General features: G+C 42.1%; 1 protein-coding gene across 2 annotated transcripts in view; it reads right to left on the minus strand.

Moving 5' to 3' along the window:
• CBFB (core-binding factor subunit beta) overlaps positions 1 to 17,440 on the minus strand; it is a 37,337-nt gene extending 19,897 nt beyond the window's left edge. Inside the window, exons 1-3 of one of the 2 annotated variants that reach the window (XM_036390451.1) lie at positions 17,340 to 17,440; positions 17,032 to 17,118; positions 12,525 to 12,641 (exon numbers count right to left, since the gene is read on the minus strand). In XM_036390451.1, the coding sequence (XP_036246344.1) occupies positions 12,525 to 12,641; positions 17,032 to 17,118; positions 17,340 to 17,417 (282 nt within the window). In that variant the 5' untranslated portion in view covers positions 17,418 to 17,440. The remainder of the gene's footprint in view (positions 1 to 12,524; positions 12,642 to 17,031; positions 17,119 to 17,339) is intronic. The other variant, XM_036390452.2, reaches the window with a different exon arrangement.
• Positions 17,441 to 18,520: the final 1,080 nt, after the last annotated feature.

The following is an 18,520-nucleotide window of genomic DNA, read 5'->3' on the forward strand; positions in this document are numbered from 1 at the left end:
AACTGACAAGACTACTTAGACATTCCAAATCCATCTGAGTTTTTTTTCAGCCTTCAGGAGCAGCTGGAGCTCAGCTAGGTAGGGAACTTTCAGACAGTGCCTCTCCAACAGTTCTAAATTAATCCTCTGGCAAATCCTCATCAAAGCGTAATTGATGTTTAGCACCATAACGCATTTCAAAGCGCCCCCACTGTGCCTGCTTGCTCAGTTCCACACTTACCAGCTAAGGTCACTCGAGTGAAAAAAGAGAGGGCTCCAGGAGGCACAGAGGAAGGGAAGCCCCCCTCATGCAAAGGCTGTGCTGGCAGAATTAAGCACTGAACAACATGAAAGGCAACCCATGACTGGAAAACAGGGAGCAAATAACATGGATTGAACTGACAAACAAGTAATGTTATTTGCCAAAGAAAACAAACATTTGATCTCCAAAGCCTGATTTTTACAACTTATCACACTTTGGTATGAAGTGACACAGCTTCAGACCTTTTAATTAGTACAACATGCAGCAGCTCAATAATGAAGCAATAAATGTTATTTGTTAGAGCAGCTCTTCTTCCCACCAGCACTTCTACTGCAGGCTCTCTGCTAAGAGCACAGCCTGGTTTTCTGTGCCTGCACTCACAGCTCATCTGAGAGAGTCATCACAGCCCAGCCTTGCGTGGGGACAGCACACTGTGGGGACAGCACACCGTGGGGACAGCACACCAGGCACATCCACCGGCCAACAGCCTCTGCGAGCAGAGGTGTCAGAACCACCATGAGTAAGATGTGGACTACCAGGAAACCACCTCCCACAGCCCTCATTTCAAGATTAAACATTTCAAACATACAAAGTACACTGCAGCCCTTCAGCACAATCTTCACCCATTAATCTCACAAGAAACAAGTGAAGGATGCAGCATCCATTTAATAGATGCATTTAATTAGTTGAGAAGTGAAAGACAGTTAAAAGAGGCTATTAGAACTGTCATTCTCTTCTAAGGCAAATGAAGAATAATTCAAGAGAGGAAATAAAAAGGCAGCATAAGATAATCATGGGTCTGTAAAGACAAAAAAGCCTGTACTCCAATGCTGGTTATGTTATACATGAGCAAACAAGCACTTTGCTGACTTTCACTTAGGGTTTATCTCTTGCTCAACCTCCCCTATCCTTCTGGCCCACAACAGCAGCCTAGGACATCAAAAGTTACACAGGCTTTCCCACAGATGTCAAAACTCAGCTTTCCAAGTTGTCCAGGAATACTTTCTGTTTGTTTCTTTGATAAGGAATATTATGGTGCCACTAACCTGTTTCAGTGGCCATTCAGCTGCCTTGGTCACTGCAGCTGCCAGTGCCTGACACACAAACTTCCTGCCTCAGTGCAACAGCAGGTAGCTCAGAGACAGCTGCTGAGGCTCAGTGATGCCTCATGCATCACCTGGAAGCCCAAGCAGTGCTGCAAATGCTATGAAAGCCTTCAGAAGTCAAAGGGGAAACAAGTTGACAGAGCTGATGTGATTCCTGATCCCTCCAATCTGCCCTGAGCACGCCGGCCAGCAGCTGAGCTGCTGACACAGCAGCCTGGGAACCTCTGGCATGCAGCCTGACCTTTCCAGATGAAGCAGTCTGCCCTTGCTCCTGAATCAGAGCCCTGGAAGCCTTGCACCACCAGATTCAGGAGGTCTTCAAAACTCTGATAAACAAACATTTTTCACTACTGAAAGCATGAATTCGTTCTCAAGATATTCTGAGTTTTGAAATTACCACACAATCATTCAAACGTAGGAATCATTCATCTTGAAACCCCATGAGCTTATGCAGGAACTTTTCTCTCATTAAAACACAATAATGCATACTGGTACTTTCTAATTTATTTTAGAGAAAGGAATTTAAACTCCTTTTCCCCCCTCTCCTCTTTCAGGAAAATGGAAACCACCTAAGATTATAGCCAAAAACGTTTAACCACATATTTCCTTCTTTTCAGATAAAGCCATGTTGGTTCCCTTTCAACTTCTGAACTTAACAGAATTATTAATAAATTACTGCTCTGTCTGTGAACACATTATCTATTATGGCACCTTAAAATCCAGCAAAGTGGTCTTCTAAAAAATTTCTGAACTGTCTACTCTGAAAATTGCCTCAAGACAGTGATGGTAGAAGACCAAGGGCAAAAGTTGCATTATTTCTAAAAAGACCCAAAATTCCCCCCCTTCCTAATGTTATAGAAGTAGATAAAAACATGTCTTTGTTAGAACAACTCTTTCAAAGTTTTATGCTAACCCCAGATTACCTGCATTTAAATCATTTTGTAAATCCTCCACACACCTATGGGTACTTTTTGTAATAATGCCTGGCAGAGTGCTGTAAAATTCAAGAGACAGGTGAAAAGCACTACAGAATAGAAGGAAGGAGAAGCTGGAAGTCTGGCAATTATCAAATTCATATTCAGTGGACAAATTTAATGCTACACAAAGAAACATATTATAGGGACATAAAAGAGGAAAAGCTAAATTATGCAGCAGTCTCTGTTCAGAATACAGTCCATCCTATAAACCAAAGGAAGTATGGTTTTTCTGCTACTGACAGTGAACAGTTGTGTAAATAAGTTAAGAATCTTTGTACACATGTTGAAGGATGAAAGTTCTCTCATTTTGCACCCTTATTTTCCACACACCGGCACAGCCAAAGCTTGTTAGACTAGGAGACCTAAGCAAACTGTCACATACTGAAATATGTCATTTTTACTAGCATATAGCAGCTAAATTTTTGTTCAGGTGGCTATTACAGAACTAATTTCATCTCAAATGACATCTTCCATTTCAAATTCCTACTACAGATCAAAGTAGCATTAGAATTTTTTAATGAGAAACACAGACATGTTACTTTTACATTGGAAACAGGCTTTTAGTATTAGAACAAATATTCTGCTTGCTGACTGAACAAGCAGCGAGAGCAAACACTTTTATCTCCGGGCAGATTATCTGGACAGAGGACAAACAGCACCGTAAACACACACAGACTTGAGAAGGTGCTGCATGAATAGGCTTAGCTGGGCTCTAAGTTGTTGAGCTGTGTTTGTGCTTCCTCGGCCTCCCACTGGCTTGTTCTCAAAGACCTCCGTGCCACACCTTCAACATTTAGTGTATCTCACCTTCCCTTTTGTGTTCTTTCAACTAATCGGTTGTTTCTTTTCATCTGCATTTAAATGAACAACCCTCTCCCCCAACTCCAATTAACTGGGAGTTCTCTCTGTTGTTAAGAACAAGCAGGGACATGGCTCCTGTACCACCATTCATTCATATTTTAAAATCCAAACTAATTACTTTTTAAGAAGCTACTGTATTTTAGCACAAGACAAAACCTCGGTTTCACATCCTATTTTAGTCATCTAGTAAACCTTTATCTCACACCAGCAGAGTATTTAACTGATCTGCTGGAGGAATGCTATCTGTATGCTCCATCCACACATCCTGCAGTTACAGAAAATGCTCCTTCTCCTACAGCAACCAAGCCATTTCCTCCCCCAGCGATTGCACACAGTTCTCACCACCCACCAACTCATGAATCAGCAGGCTCTCAACAGCCAGCGCCACCGAGGAGATCAACTTCACCCCCCAGGAAACACCAGTCCCCAGTGAAGTGGTGCAGTCCCCTCCCTTCTGTTTTCATTTTCCCAGCCCACTGGAGCAGAATGCATTCTTCCAGAAGAGGCTCAGCTCTGACTCACCCTGTGCCTCATCACGCACACATCTGCCCATTCATAACGGGCTGCCCCCTCGGCTGAGCCACGGCCATCCATCCATCCATCCCACTTCTGATCCCACCTTCCCCTGAATCATACCCCACTTTTAAACACTTCAACTGCATTCTCCCTGGTGATTTCATATGTGAAACACTGACCACTAAGAAAGAAACAGCTTTGAACACTTACCCCAAGAAAGAAAAGTGTTAAATAGGGTAAGGCTAACCTATCGTTCCAGCTTCTCTTGGCATTCTGCATACACTAGCAAGTAAAAGAAAACAACCTGTACAAAATGTTTCAATGAGAAATTATGTATTCAACTGTTTCCTTTAACAGCAACAGTATATGATAATTTACTGGGTTTCATAATTAAAATGCTGTGATCTTGCCACAGGGATGTGGCACGACCGCTCTGAAAGGTAAAGTTGCATCAGTCCCATCCCAGTGTTCCCCTCACAATACAAAGACTCACTCTCATATCACAGAGGGGGCAAAGCATGAGAGAGGAAGGAATCCATGAAATGCAAAAAAAAAAAAAAAAAAAGAGAAAAAAGCAAAAAAAGCTTTTCTAAAACTTTGCAAAAGAACCTATACACGAAAATCCTCAACTATTTGGGGAACAAAACAGAACAGTGTCTTCACTAGTATAACACCAACTGAAGTCACAGCAAAAGCTGATAACCTCATACTATTTCAGATATTGATCATTGGTTTATAAGAAACTAATGACAAGCAACCAGCATTTATCTGACTTCCAAAGTTTGACTCTCTTATGCTAACCCTGCAACATAATTTAAACTGGAATGAAATATAAACAGCCAAAAATAAGCCCATTTAGAAAGTGACTATGAGTAAAATAAGACTTTTTAGTGCTTTAAATTTGTATCAATCTTTCTGTCTTATCCCTTAAAACATATTATTCCTTCTTCGAACACACAAAGAAAACATCTTCTATTTTAAAAGCTGCATCTTGGAATTTCTTCCATTATATGAGAATGAGGTTTTGCTAAAATTCAAAACTTACACTCTTCTGCAAAAATGTATGGGAATTGATACTTTCTGACCAAACAAGAGCCTTTCCTAAACACTTGTGCATAAATGACCCAATTGTGGCTTTCAAGATGAATACAGCTTCGAGTTCCTCAAGGGTGGCACCCATGGCACAGGTGTGCCACACCACCACCACCAGCAGGCCCGTGCTGTTTCCTGAGCAGCTGCCAAGGTGGGACTCCTGGGACAGCACTGGCCAGGCCAGGAGCCCTGCCCAGGGACACCTCCTTGGGCCCAGCACCACCCTTTCTCTGCCTGGGACCCGTTCCTCCAGCTCTGCTTCCTTGTGATCACACACAGACATTTCACCTGCAGCTGAGGAAAGAATGCACTCCAATTCAGAACTAGAAAAACACCTCAGAACATAATACAATTTTCAACTTCATAGCAAAACCTGATGGTCAGATATTACTTTGTTCAATTTTCAAATATGCTTCTGTAAGTCACCAGGTTTTACTACAAATATCAGTAAACACTGAGATGCAACATAGTCCATTTTTACCTCTCTCAACATGCTTTGTGTACTGAAATACTACGGGGGGGGGGGGGTGTGGTTTCTAAAACGTCAAAAGGAATAGCTGAAGAATTTTCCTAACCTTTCTGGAGAGTCAGAATTTACAAGTCCCCTGTAGAAAACCTGGTATTTTTATGGTTTTTTGGTTGGTTGCATTTGTTAGGTTTTTTTCTGCATAGTTAGCTCAACTATGTAATCATGACTCCTTTTCAAAAGCAGATCAATGTTTCATTAAATTATGCAGGTTGCTATTTCACTTAACTAAAAACCAAGTCTCTAACTAAGAACAGATATGAAGCAGTAAGGATGTCAGAACAAATGTGATTAAAATCTGTGGAGCATTTTATTCCTGGATTAAGATCACTGGTCAGTACGTATGCTTAGAAGCTCAGATAAAAAAATACTAAAATGTTACTGCACAGAAATTATACTCATCATCTAATAACCAAGTCTCCAGATACAGTTCATCATTCCAAATGCTGCAATTTTTCAACTAAGCAGAAAACATGAACCAGACTTGACCAAAACCACCAAAAAAGCCCCAGTACAAAGCAAAAAGTAGACGGCTTCTAGTTTTCACATTGTCACTACAGAAGGGACTCCCAAAGAGAAATGCATGTCATGCTCAGGCTCTATCCATTTGCCTTCAAAACACAAAACCAACCACAGAGCTGGAACTGAAAATCAACAAAAATGCAAGGAGCATAACAAGAAAAATCTGAAAGGCAAATATATGCTGGGGTTTTCCCCTGTGAAACTTTACAGGGTCTTTTATCTGCCTGTCTTTACACTAAATTCTGCAAGAGAGAGATGGCTGGATTTTAAACCTATACTCCCTTTTAATGGAGAGGGCATGCATTTAAAAAAGACCCATTTTTTCTTGCAACAATTAAAAAGAATAATGCTTTTGCAGCAAAATATTGCTAGGAGATTGCTGCTGGTTTTGCAGCTCCAAGTACACATGCATGCCTCCGCTCACAAACTCAGTAACTAACAGACACATTTTCTGCCACGTTGACAGAATATTTTCCAGACAAATTTCAAAATTGGTTGTGAAATTTGTTCTTTTCAAGCTTTCAGAAAATCACAGAGCAAAAATCAGTTACAACTAGCAACTGCAACAGAGGATTAGAAAGAGAGGTTTATCTAAAACACATCACCTGCCCACCATGCTGCCTGGGTGCAAATAAACAGCCTGCTAATCCCCTTTTGGACTGAAAATTCAAAACAAATAATGCAAATATACTCAATGACACAAAAGAGAGGTTATCTGATTTTGACAATATGGGCAAGCAGGTAATAAAAACATCCAGGAACTGACCCTGACCCAAGCAAGAGAGGGACAAGAAAAGCTGTTTCCTCTACCCTTTAGCTTTCATTGCCTTCTTGAGCACTCCAACAGCCTCACCCTTCCTCTTAAGCAGGATTCAAGTCTGGAAAAAACTGTTCAAACATTTGCTCAACAAGTAGTGCTGCATTAAGGCTTAAAATAATGTTAGTAGCTTTTTGTCTTTTGTATACTATAACAACTGTTCAGCTTTCATCATTCAATAAAATTTCACAGTGTCATAATTATTCTGTAGAAAACTATCAGCTTCTGCAGAGAACATCCTTTGCAATGACTGGAAATTGTCCTTAACAGAGTAACATCAAACTTGCAATTATGCAAGCTAATGAGCTCATTTCATTACTTGTGCTTTGGACAATAAAGCTTGAAGAACCATTTCAGTAGCTTTCAGAAAATGACAGTTTCTTGAAGCAAATGTTTCATGATCTTATTGAATTTTTCTTATTTTTAATATGAATTATTAAGTGATTTTCAGAAAGAAGCAGACATGCTCAACAATAACTCTCTTACTTTTGTCATTCATTTATAAGAAGAGGAAAGAAGCATAATATTAGCAACTTTCCTTAGTAAGTGGAGACTGATATGCAAACAAGAGAATTCAACAATCCAAATGTCTGGACTTCTTCCAGCATCTATGCTGCAGAGATCTCAAGTACCGCTTTCATCCACACACCACTCATCTGTCCTTATATATAGTTGCTTCCCAAATGCAAAATTTAGCTCACTAACTCCAATTTTGTTCCTCTTCTGGGAAACTTTAGGATGATGACATGGGTATATTTGAAATCTTGTCTATACAACTCAAACAAGTGCATTTAAGCCACTGGAAAGAGTTCAAGGTAGTATGACTGAATAACTGCTTTTAGAATACATAATAAAGGCTAAGCAGGAGCAGGTTTACTGACAGCAGCCCTGAAGTGCTTGCACAGCCGTGCTGCAAGCACTGCTCCCAAGCATTGTTTCAAAATGGCATCGGCACTGCCTGCACTGTGTCACAGGGACGAGCCCGTGGGCAGTCCCAAAAGGATTTTGGAGGACTGGGGGGTGAAAGGATTCCAGGGGAAAGGCTGTGGCTCCTTGTCACATGAGAGGTGCCTGGGGTGACTCACACTCCAGTGGCAGAGGGCACTGAGGATAAATCACTCTGCAGGAACAACTGTCCAAACCCAGCCAGGGGCTGCCTGCCAGGACAACGTGTCCAGTCTACGTCCTCTAAAGATTTCTCTCCTCAAAATCCAAGTTCTAACTGTTCACAGTGTATAAACTGTATGCACATAGAGGCATCTCCTGACTGTGAGGTAAAGTGAATAAGCACAGGTACACTATGACTGTGGCTTCAGACAGAGTTTGGATTAAACAGCTCTCCTCTATGCAACAGCAGCTCATAAGGAAGAACACTTTCAAGTATCTAGACAAAAAAAAGAGAAAAAGTTTCACTCTCCTCTAAAGCAAAAATGGGTTTAGGAGCATAAACAAAGGATGTTGCTGGGAAAAATACTAGAAAGCAAAAGAAACAGAGAAGTTTCTGCCAGCTAAAGGACTCTTAAGCAAAAACACAAAAATTCTACAATCACAAGCATCTATAGAAAACCAGTATTTCACTCAAACCATATAGATGATCCTGGATGAAAACTGATCAAGGGGATCATCAAGAAAAGTGGATTCTTCTCATTCACAAAGCCTTTAGAAGATTCCCACCAAGCAATTCCAAGGGAAAAAAAAAAAAAAAATCAATCTCTTTAGCCAGGCTGGGTACAAACTGGATACACCACCAAACCCATTTGTCTGCTGTGAGAATAACCACACACTGACCTCCTTGTTTAAAGCTCACAGAAAAGCCTGAGAAAGATCAAAAGCAAGAACAGTGATGTGGGTTTCACCAGGACAACACCACTTCCCTTGGCTGGAGCAGGCAAAAGTAAATCGAAGGCTCTGAGCACACAGACAGCCCAGCAGCTGGTGCCCCTTCCCTGACCACCTGCTGCTCCTCACAGAAGGACCTCTCCCAGCTACCACAAGGCTTTGGGGTCATCACATACCCAAAAAGGTATGAACAGGAGGGTAACAATCGTTTAAGACTGCTCAGGAAAAGTGGAAAGCTGGTTCTATTGGCTGCCATTTGAATAGGTGCTGTATTTTAATAAAAACTATTTTTCATTACACTTCTGTTCCTGCTGTAACACCCGCAGCATAACAAAGATTTTTTTTTTAATATTCATCCAAGCAGTTAACACCAACTTAAAGCAAAATAAAATCTAGTTTTGACAAAAAACTGTGCAAGTAGAAAGTCAGCATCTTTAGGAAGAAAACTGAAAATCTTTAGTTATGGCTAGAACAAAGTTAGTGGTTAATGAGTAGAAATCCTAGCCACATCACATGTGGCACAGCAGGCAATCTGAATCAATTTAAATCCTGTCTGATGTGCTTTCCTCCAAAGCTGCAGAGTTCATGGTGTATTAGAGTGAGATAAACCCGTGTGGAAGACTCTGGTTTACGAGCAGCTGCCACCAAAAAACAGACAGGAAGTAAAGCTGCACTAGAATGAGATGGAGAATTTTATTATAAAGGGGAGGGGAAGTAAAACAACTTCACAGACCTCATCAGTGACTGGTATTTAAACAGTGAAAAAGAATATCTGAGAACTAATGTTCTTTCCAGTAAGAAAGAGTGGATCTAAAGAAACATCTTGAATAAGAAATGAAAACTTATCTTACTCTAAGAAGTAAGCATACAAAATGTATCATGCAAAGAAAGTTGATCAGACAGTTCTTAACGAAACAAAGGGACTTGGAAAAATACTAGATTTTAAGAAGTGCTGAAGTCCATACACAGCTCAGCCTTAAGTTCATATGTCATCAGTACAAAACTGAAATAAAAATTACAGAATTTCTTTAATCACAATAAAACTAGCCTAAGTCATAAATGATACCAGAAAACCAAGGTGAAAATAAAGCTCTCCATTTAATTGCAAGGTTTAATTAACTAATATTTCAGGCAATACATTAGACTACTACACTGCCTGTCTTTCAATTTCTTAACATCTATTCATTTATTCTTTACCAAAAAACAAATAAAAACACTCTGGACATTAGCTAACAACACAGATGATCAGAAAGCCCTGGTATGGTTCAACTCCCCAGAACCAGGACACACACTGCCTCTGACACACCCCACACACACCCACAATCCCAATGAAATACAATGTTCCATCATTTTTACGATCTAGGGACCTATTTTTAGTGCTGCTTTTTCTTCTACTATGACAAACCTGAAAAATTGCTCAAATACACAATTAAATTTGCTGCAGGTCAAAGGCAGCACAGAATGCTAAAGTTATCTCAAAAAAAAATGTAAACTTGAGTTTAAAATGAGCAGAAACATTAAGCATACAGTGAGCCATCCAATTTTTGGATTAATGAAGACAGGGTATCCACCAGAGGCCTACCCACCCATTGTGAACATCAGATGCATCAAATTAAAAGGCAAATTAAGCATATAAAAAAAACCCCTTCAGTTAAGAAATACCAGATTGAAAAACCTCAAGCCTATGAAGTATGTATTTGCAGAATCCCAACTTTCACAAGAGTGTTGCTCTTTCTAAAATTCAATCACTTAAGCAGCAATTCTAGCAGATGCTGCACTGGTAGCTTTGTCAATCTCTGTACAAAACTGCTTTAGCACAATAGTGACATACTTCAAATCTGGATAAACTATTTTGGGCCATCATTGTTTAGCCAAACACCGAAGCAGAATTCCAGAATAAAAATATTCTAATGTTGGTAAGTTTATCTACATTCTAGATCTCAAACTAATGCTTAAGATAATTATTAACTGACAGCTTCCCCCTTAGCCTTTTTTTATTCATATAATTAAAAACATGCCTCACTGGCATAAATCCAGTGATGAACAAACACACATTATGCACTGCCTCAAGAATCAAAGCTCATAAAACAATGTTGCACAGAGCTACAAAAATCACATGGTTTTAAGGGACTGCTGAAGCCTGTGAAAGAAATTCTTAATTAAGCCAAATGACAAAAATCTAGAGAGAACAATCTCAGACAATTCATATGAAAGGCTTGAATTGTTTCCGCTGATAACATAAAACATTCTCCCACTGCTCGTTCCTCTGCTCCAATCATGGGAGTGGCTGACTTTCAGAGCACTTTAATTCTGTGCAGAGCACAGTGATTTACACAAGTGAGGGCTGATTACAACAGTGAATTTGTGATTTGCTCATATCAGAGCATAGCATTATTCCCATTTATCTGTCTGTCCACCTCTAGCCTCATTCAGAGGAATTCTTCTAAACATTTCAGTGAAGCAGTCTAGAATTTACTGTAAACACACATAAAAGAAGGAGTGGCATTCATTAATGAGGCTCATGTTCTATTTTAATATCCAGCATACCTACCATGCTCTTACATGATTAAGACAACACAAGAAAATGGATGAAGTAGTTCAGTACTTTAAGAATTCATTCAGAGAAAACAAAGTTAAAAAAAATCATAGGAGTAAATAAAATTAGTTTTGAACTGGCAAGAAGAGAGACTTCAGTCTTCTTACACATTACAAGAAAAATTCCTCATTCAATTGTGAGCCAGAATCAATATTTTTCAGTAAGAGCCAGATTCAATTCAGTTTCCTTAGTAAAGCAGTCAGTACCCAGACAGCCAACTTCACTTCTCCCCCAATTTGTCAAACTTCTGCAAGCCTCACAGGACTAAATGGAAAACAATTTTTTCCAAAAAAACTCATTAACTTGAATTCCACATACCATAACTGCCCTCAGGAATTTTTTTTTCTTCCAATCAAATTTTCCCACTATAGGAAATATTTATCTTCCACCTAGCAGCATTTAAAAGACCCAATATGCCATTAAACCTGAATATGCTTCAAGTATTTCCTCCAGCCTGGTAGGCTTGGTAGCATTGGTTTCTTGTTACAAGGGCAGGTAAAAAAAAAATGTAGGCAAAAGGAAGGATTTTGTAGTCCATTAAAAGTTTTTAAAAATAAAAAAAATACACAAAAATTAGCCTGAAACAGAGAAACTATGAGGGCTTAAGTGCTGGTATACACCCACTGAAGAGAGTTCTGAAGAAAGTCTCCTATTGAATCCAGTGATCTTTGGATCAGTCCCAGAGCACCCACAGGAGCACAGATAAGAGACAGCATCTATATTTTAAAGGTATGTTTTTCCTGTAAAACCAAACCAGCTGTAGGTGATTTCAGCAACTTTATTCTGATGAGACTAAGCAAGGTTTCTGACTTTAAATCTAATACAGCTTCACAGTAATCATCACTGCCACTAGGGAATTTGAGCTTTCAATATCAGCCTATGGGACAACCACCTCAGAAAAAAGAGATTCAGAAATCAATTCTGAAAGTGGTGATGCTGCTTCTAGATTGTAGCTGATGGTGAAACTGAGAAAAAGATTCATTCCACTTAGAGCACACTGACTGCTTGCTGTACCAACTGGCATCCAAAGACACAACGAAATAACCTGCTGAAAATGCAAATTTTCATTAGTCTACCACAATTCATTGGCCAAAGTCTAATTTCTTCAGAAGCACCTACACAACACCAAATTTAGACTGTTCCCCAAAATTTTATCATAGCATGACAGTAGAAATATTTCTCTTTTTCAAAATAATGCAAAGTCAGCAGTACTGCCCACATTTCCCAATTCTTCCATTTGCCTAAACATCACCATGCTTTAAAACAAAGCAATATTTTATCTTACCATCTTTCACGTGCACTCACATCACTACCTACCTGCATGGAGGTGTGAAATATTACAAATCTCACATCATACGTTCAGTCCATAGGAGTAAGACCATAAGCACAACAACAAAAAAAATCTTTCAATTTCAACAATTTCCTCCTTACCTTGCCTCCTTCTCTTTCAAAGTCAACATATTCCCGGGTCGGTGTCTGTCGCTGCTCCCCCTGCCAGCTGGCCGGAAAAAACTGGAGAGACAGATTGGTTCCTGTGGCCACAAAAGCCTTTTAGAAAAATCAATACAAACAGGATCAGGGAGCAAGACATTACATAAATTATGCAGGCAGTCATTTATTTTTACATCAGTTTATGTCTTAAGCCAGGCAGCACAGAGAATACTTAAAGTCAAAAACATGCACTCATCATTTTTCTTAAGTATTAAGTTACAAACATCTGATTCCATTTTGACAACATTTGCCATTGGCTGCTTCGGATATAAAATACAACATGGAATCAATACTTCTTTCAAATCAGTTTTGCTGACATTAGAATCTGTCCTTTCAGTTCTGTCTGGATACCCTGCACCAACTTAGTACCTGCAACGTTAAAAACTGCCCATGCTTTTCAAAGAGGCTGCCTATCTCTAATAGTACTGCTGAAGGAAAATTAACTCCTTAGACCCATTACTAAGGACAACTGTTTTTGACAGAAAAGGATTTGTTTCCTTTCACAATCTAATTATACCTAGAGAGACACTTAACTGAAGGATAAATATTCCTATTTTATCATCTGCTGGCATGCAGCATCAATACACAGTTCAATCAAGCTGCACAGGACAAAGTCCTCATGCCACATTAAGACACCAGTGATACCCAGATCAGCAGATGCTGTGTCAGTGAGAAAAGACAACTGTAGGAATTCCTCTCAGCTGCAGCCCTTTGTAAAATCATTAAAGGGACTGACCTGAAACTATTAGGAAAAGCACGCATTGCTTTCAAGCAAACAATTTTCTACAATTTCAAATGAAAATGGGATTCAGTTTTCTTTATAAACTCCCTGTATTTGTTAATATATCTTAACTCCAAGTGATGACGAGTACTGCAATTCCTGGACATTAAATAAAAAATTATTTTTGCAAGCAGAAGTCAGATTCACAGTATTTATAGTTTTCTCTGGTACAGGTGAGCATGCTGTCCTGTAAGCATGTGAATACTCACACAGGCTCACAGCATACCACTCCTATCAAAATCCCAGGGTTAAACACAATTTGTTGCAATCAAACAACCGTTTTTATTACCATGATCACTCAGATTTAAATGGGCATTAATCTAGAATATAGTTTTTCTTAAAAGCTATATAACTACTACTTTAACAGTTGGAATTTCCTGACAAGCAGATTTCTTTCAAGCAACCCAGAATTCAGACACTTCATGGCGTAACTGTACTGCTACCTGTGACACTATAGCTACATGTTATTTAAGATAGTTCCAGTCATGGACTGCACCACTGTCACAGGATTAATACCTCCCATTTTGAAAGTAGAAGTACTTTGTCTTGGCTCTTCCCCCCTCCACCAAGGGAGACTAATGCTCTGCAATCAGTTTTGGTTCCAGGCTATTCTTAAAAACAGATTTTAAAATTTTTGTTGCTGTTTTTGTTTGCTTGTTTTGTCTCCTGTAAGCACATTCTCAACATCATTAAAATTAACAAACCAGTCCTAGTAATGGCAGAAGAATACTGTTTTGGTGCATTAATATTTGTTTGCAAAGACAAACATTTTAATCCACGTAACAGAAGTTTCATCAAGGCTACACTTGCACAAATAGGAGGCATCAAATCTGTCAGAGTTACAGACCATCATTATCAGGCTCACTACCTCCTATTACCCCTTTGCTTTAGCAAAGGATGCTATTTAGTATCAACAAAAGAAAATATATCCATCTCCAAATATTTGTGGCTCTGAGTCTTCACCATTTAGTCTGCTCAAGGACTGTTTTCCTACCCCCGAGCATCTCTAGTAAATATGTGTTTTATACTCCTTAATTTATACATTTCAAATATCAAGGAGTGAGAGCTTTGAGAGCAAACCAGCTGACCACTGAAGCTCTATGGACCAGTCCAGTTCTGGGTACTGGGTCAAAAGGACTGTACTTGCTTTCTGGGAAACCCAGCAAGACAGTGAAGTGCCCCTGCCTTCCTGCTTCCACCCCCAATGTGTGCTAGAGGGCCATGAAAACAGGGAGAAAATATCAAAGAAAAGAAGATGATAAAAGTACACAAATTCCACATCCTCATACAGTCAGGCAGGCACCATTTAAACCATGAAAAGCTATGTAGATATTTGTTCTCTGGATTTTTGAAGCCTGTTCCCTCCCTTTGAAGAGACAAAACCATCCAGTTAAAGTACCCATATGCTTCTTAAATCAAATCACAGGTCAATACTGAAAAACTCGAGAACAGTCCTGCTAATAACCACATAAAACTACGTGGAAGCCATTAACTTCCACCAAATAACAAACAAATTAAATAAAAAATAACAATAATGATTAAAAAAAAATCACACCACTAGTTTGGTTTTAAACTTGAAAGTAAGAAAACTCTAGTTTTGTCTGCAGAGCCTTTTAAAGATCAGTCTGAAAAGCTATCAGACATTTATGCCACAAATTTTGCAAAAGGCTTATCAGGTAGTACAAGGGCGACCTGACCCACACACAGACAACGTAAATACAAGTACCTTCCAAAGCAAACCAAACATGTGAGGTTATTTAAGTTATCAAAGCATTGCCAGTAAACATGAAATCTTATTCAATACACTTCACATTTACTTCTCAGTAATATTGCTAATTATTTCCTTTATTCAATCAAGAGCTATTTGACACACATAACCAACAACTTACTGCCGGCTCTACATTAAATCCCTGAGCTGTTCTCTGGGGTTTTTTTTCTGCTTCAAAATATGTAAGGTCATTTGCAAAGGCTCCCTTTGGAGATAAAAGAATAAATCCTTGATGTCTGGAAAAACATTCAAGACCAAAAAAAAAGAAGTAAAATTACTAGCTCTTTTTAACATCAGTCATTACATACAGTACATTTCTAAATAAACCTGACTACTCATGCCCTGTTCACAAAACAAAACCAGATGTTTCAGATGAAGAAATATAGAGCCCGTTTTATAATTAAGTAGAGTGAAAATATGTAGAACATGCATCACTGCTTGCTTCCAAGGGATGAAGTTCTGGCAAAAAAAGGCAGCAGCAGGCACAGAAGTAAAACGGTGGAACTACAATGATTTCCCATTTATATAAATAACTGCACAGGCTGCATTAGAAAGCTAGTTATAAGCTACATGGTCATTTTGTTCTTTAGGCAGGGATTTGGGTATATGATGCACTTTCACCTGTACAGGAACTTCCAATGCTAGCAAACTATGTCTTCCTTACCTACCCATTGTTTCCCTGGTGTTTTCTTAAAGGAAGCAAACATGGACAAAGAAAAATGAATACCAAAAAAATAGTAAAATTAAGAACCTGTCTACAGGAGGCCTCTTGTAAAATAATATTACAGGTTCTAAAACAAGAGATAACAAGCAGAGATTAGATTTAGCTAAAATAGTTATTCAGTAAAAGGTAGCTGTGTTCTTGAGTGTGTATCCTTTTACTGACAAAAGCAAAAGAAAAAGATCAGTTACAGTAACTGGTATTCAAGTATTTTTTGGATGTGCATAAGAATAATTTCATTGTGAACTGACTGGCAGTATGTATGCTATGTGAAATTAAAGAATGTTCGTAAAAGCAAACTTGGTGGAAGTGGGGTTTGTTTTCTATTTTACCTTATCGTTCACTACATACTGTAAATGAAAAAGAGGTTACTTCTGCATTTTAATTGTAGGGTTACAAACTTAACAATGCTATGGAATACTAATTCTATAGAAGCAACCTACAGCAGAATTCAAACCAGGAAATAGTCAGTTCTTGATTACTCTGAGCCATACTTCACCTCACTTCTTATTTCAGAGGGCGACAGTAGTCTGTAACTAACCTTAATGAATGAGAAAAACGGAGCTGAAGTTGCAAGTTTCAAAGCCTAATTTTAAAAGCCTTTGATTTAGTTCACAAATACATCAAACAGCTCACTCAGGACTTTAAGCAAGCGCCTTCTGAACAATGCTACTCATTTCTCAAAGCTACTGTTTCCGGAAAGAAAAAAAAAAAAAAAAGAGAAGAAAAGAAAAAAAGCTGAATATTGAAACAAGCAGCTCGTAGCTGTAGCACGTGCCCAGGGAAGGAGAGCAGCCCGTTCCCACTGCCGGGGCTTTTCCTTCCTTCCCTGTCACCCCGGCGCTCCGGACAACCGCTGTCCCCGCTCGGGAGCGAGCCGACACCTCCGACTGCAAAGGCGCTATTCCGACGGCTGACAGAAACGCCGCCTGCCCACCAAAACCTCCTTTCCCTCGGCGTTTGAAAGGCAGCCGATGTCATTCCCCTCCTTCAGGAAAACTCTCCTTCACGGCACGGCCCCGACCGGCCGCAGGCACCGTCCCGGCCCCGAGCCTTCGGGCTTGGGTATCGCGCAGCGCTCGCTGCCCCGACGGCTTCCCCCAAACTTTTATTTGACGAGCGCGGCGCGGCCCGGCCCGGTGCCGGCGGGCACCGAGGGAAGCGCGGCGCCACTTACGATCTCGGAGCGGCCGTCGCGGCAGGCGTTCTGGAAGCGGGCCTGCCTCTCCTCGTGCGGCCGGTCCCTGAAGCCGGTGTATTTAATCTGCGGGGAACAGGGCGCGCAATCAGGAGGGGCCAATCCCGGCGATAAGGGGGCAGCGGAGTGCACTGACTGCGCCTCCCCGCGCCGCCGGCTCGGCTCCCGCCGCAGCTGAGAGGAGGTGCGGAGCTGCCCCGGCCCCTCCGCGGCCCGCGGAAACTTTACCCACGGCGGGCGGAGGGAGGGAGGGAGGGAGAGAAGGGGGAGCCCCGCCGCCGCCTTACCTCGCACTCGCGGCTCAGCTTCCTGAAGAACTCCTCGTTCTCGAACTTGCTCCGCTGGTCGGGGACAACCCGCGGCATGGTGGTGGGGCCGCCGCCGCCGGCTGCCCTCCTTCCTTCCTTCCCTCCCTCCCGCCCGCCCGCCCCGCGCTGTCCCAGCCCCAGCGCTCGCCTCGCCCTTTGTTAGCCCCCGCCGGCGGCGCCCCCCCTTCCCTCCTCCCGTCCCTCCTCCTCCCGCGGCGCACGCAGAGCAGCCGCAGCCGCCGCCGGAGCTCGATGCTGCCGCTGCCGCCGCCGCCCGCTCCCGCCCCCAGCCCGCTCCCTCCCCTCCGACTTCCTCCCGGCTCGTAAACTCGGCCCGAACAGCCGCGCCATTCACAACTCCGCCGCCGCCGCCGCGCATGCGCCGCGCCAGGCGGGAAGCGGGCGAGGGGTGACTCAGAGCCCCTCAGCGTCCCTCGGCCGGGCGCTGGCTCGCCCGCAGCGGGGCCGCTGCGCTCGCTCCCCCGTCACCGCTCTCCCCGTCACCGCGGCTCGGCGCTTTCCGCCTCCCCGCTGCGAGGGGAGCAGCCCCAGCACTGCGGCGGGCACGGAGCGGCCGCCCCCCGCGCCCCGGTGGCGATGGGGAGCGCTGCCCTCACAGCACCTGCTCCGCCGGCCCGCACGGGTGAGGAGCAGGCGGTGGCCGTGCCGCGTCCCCCCGCCTCGAGGGTGGCGGTGAGGATGGGGCAGGTCGGAAGGGACAGCGCTGGCCTCGCACCTCCTCGTCTGGCTCCGTCCCCGAGGCCAGCGTGAAGGCTGGAGGAGCCCAGGGGTGGTCGCAGAGCCCGCCGCCGACAGGAGCCGGCCCGCTGTCCGGCTGCCGCCCCACACGCGGTGCGTCCATCGCTCAGTCCCTCCGCCCGCCCAGCCGCACTGCCCGGGGCGGGGACCCGTTCCCGAGGGGAGCAGGAGCAACCATCATCACCTCAGGATGTGGCTCGGTGTCTTTGAAGTCGTGGTGTCAGTCTAGAGCAAAACCAAAACCCAGCGCTTCGCTGCAGCAGCGCTTGAAAAGTTCACTTTCAGGCTAGAAACACAGCAGCCTGAACTCTTGATTCTTCATGAGCACACATTTTACAGGAGCTAACTCAATCCAAGAGCACTGCAGGACATACATCACCCGCCTCTAAATCTGTTTTTTC

Source organism: Molothrus ater, chromosome 12 (assembly GCF_012460135.2).
Source record: "Molothrus ater isolate BHLD 08-10-18 breed brown headed cowbird chromosome 12, BPBGC_Mater_1.1, whole genome shotgun sequence".
In the NCBI taxonomy this organism is placed as follows: Eukaryota; Metazoa; Chordata; class Aves; order Passeriformes; family Icteridae; genus Molothrus; species Molothrus ater.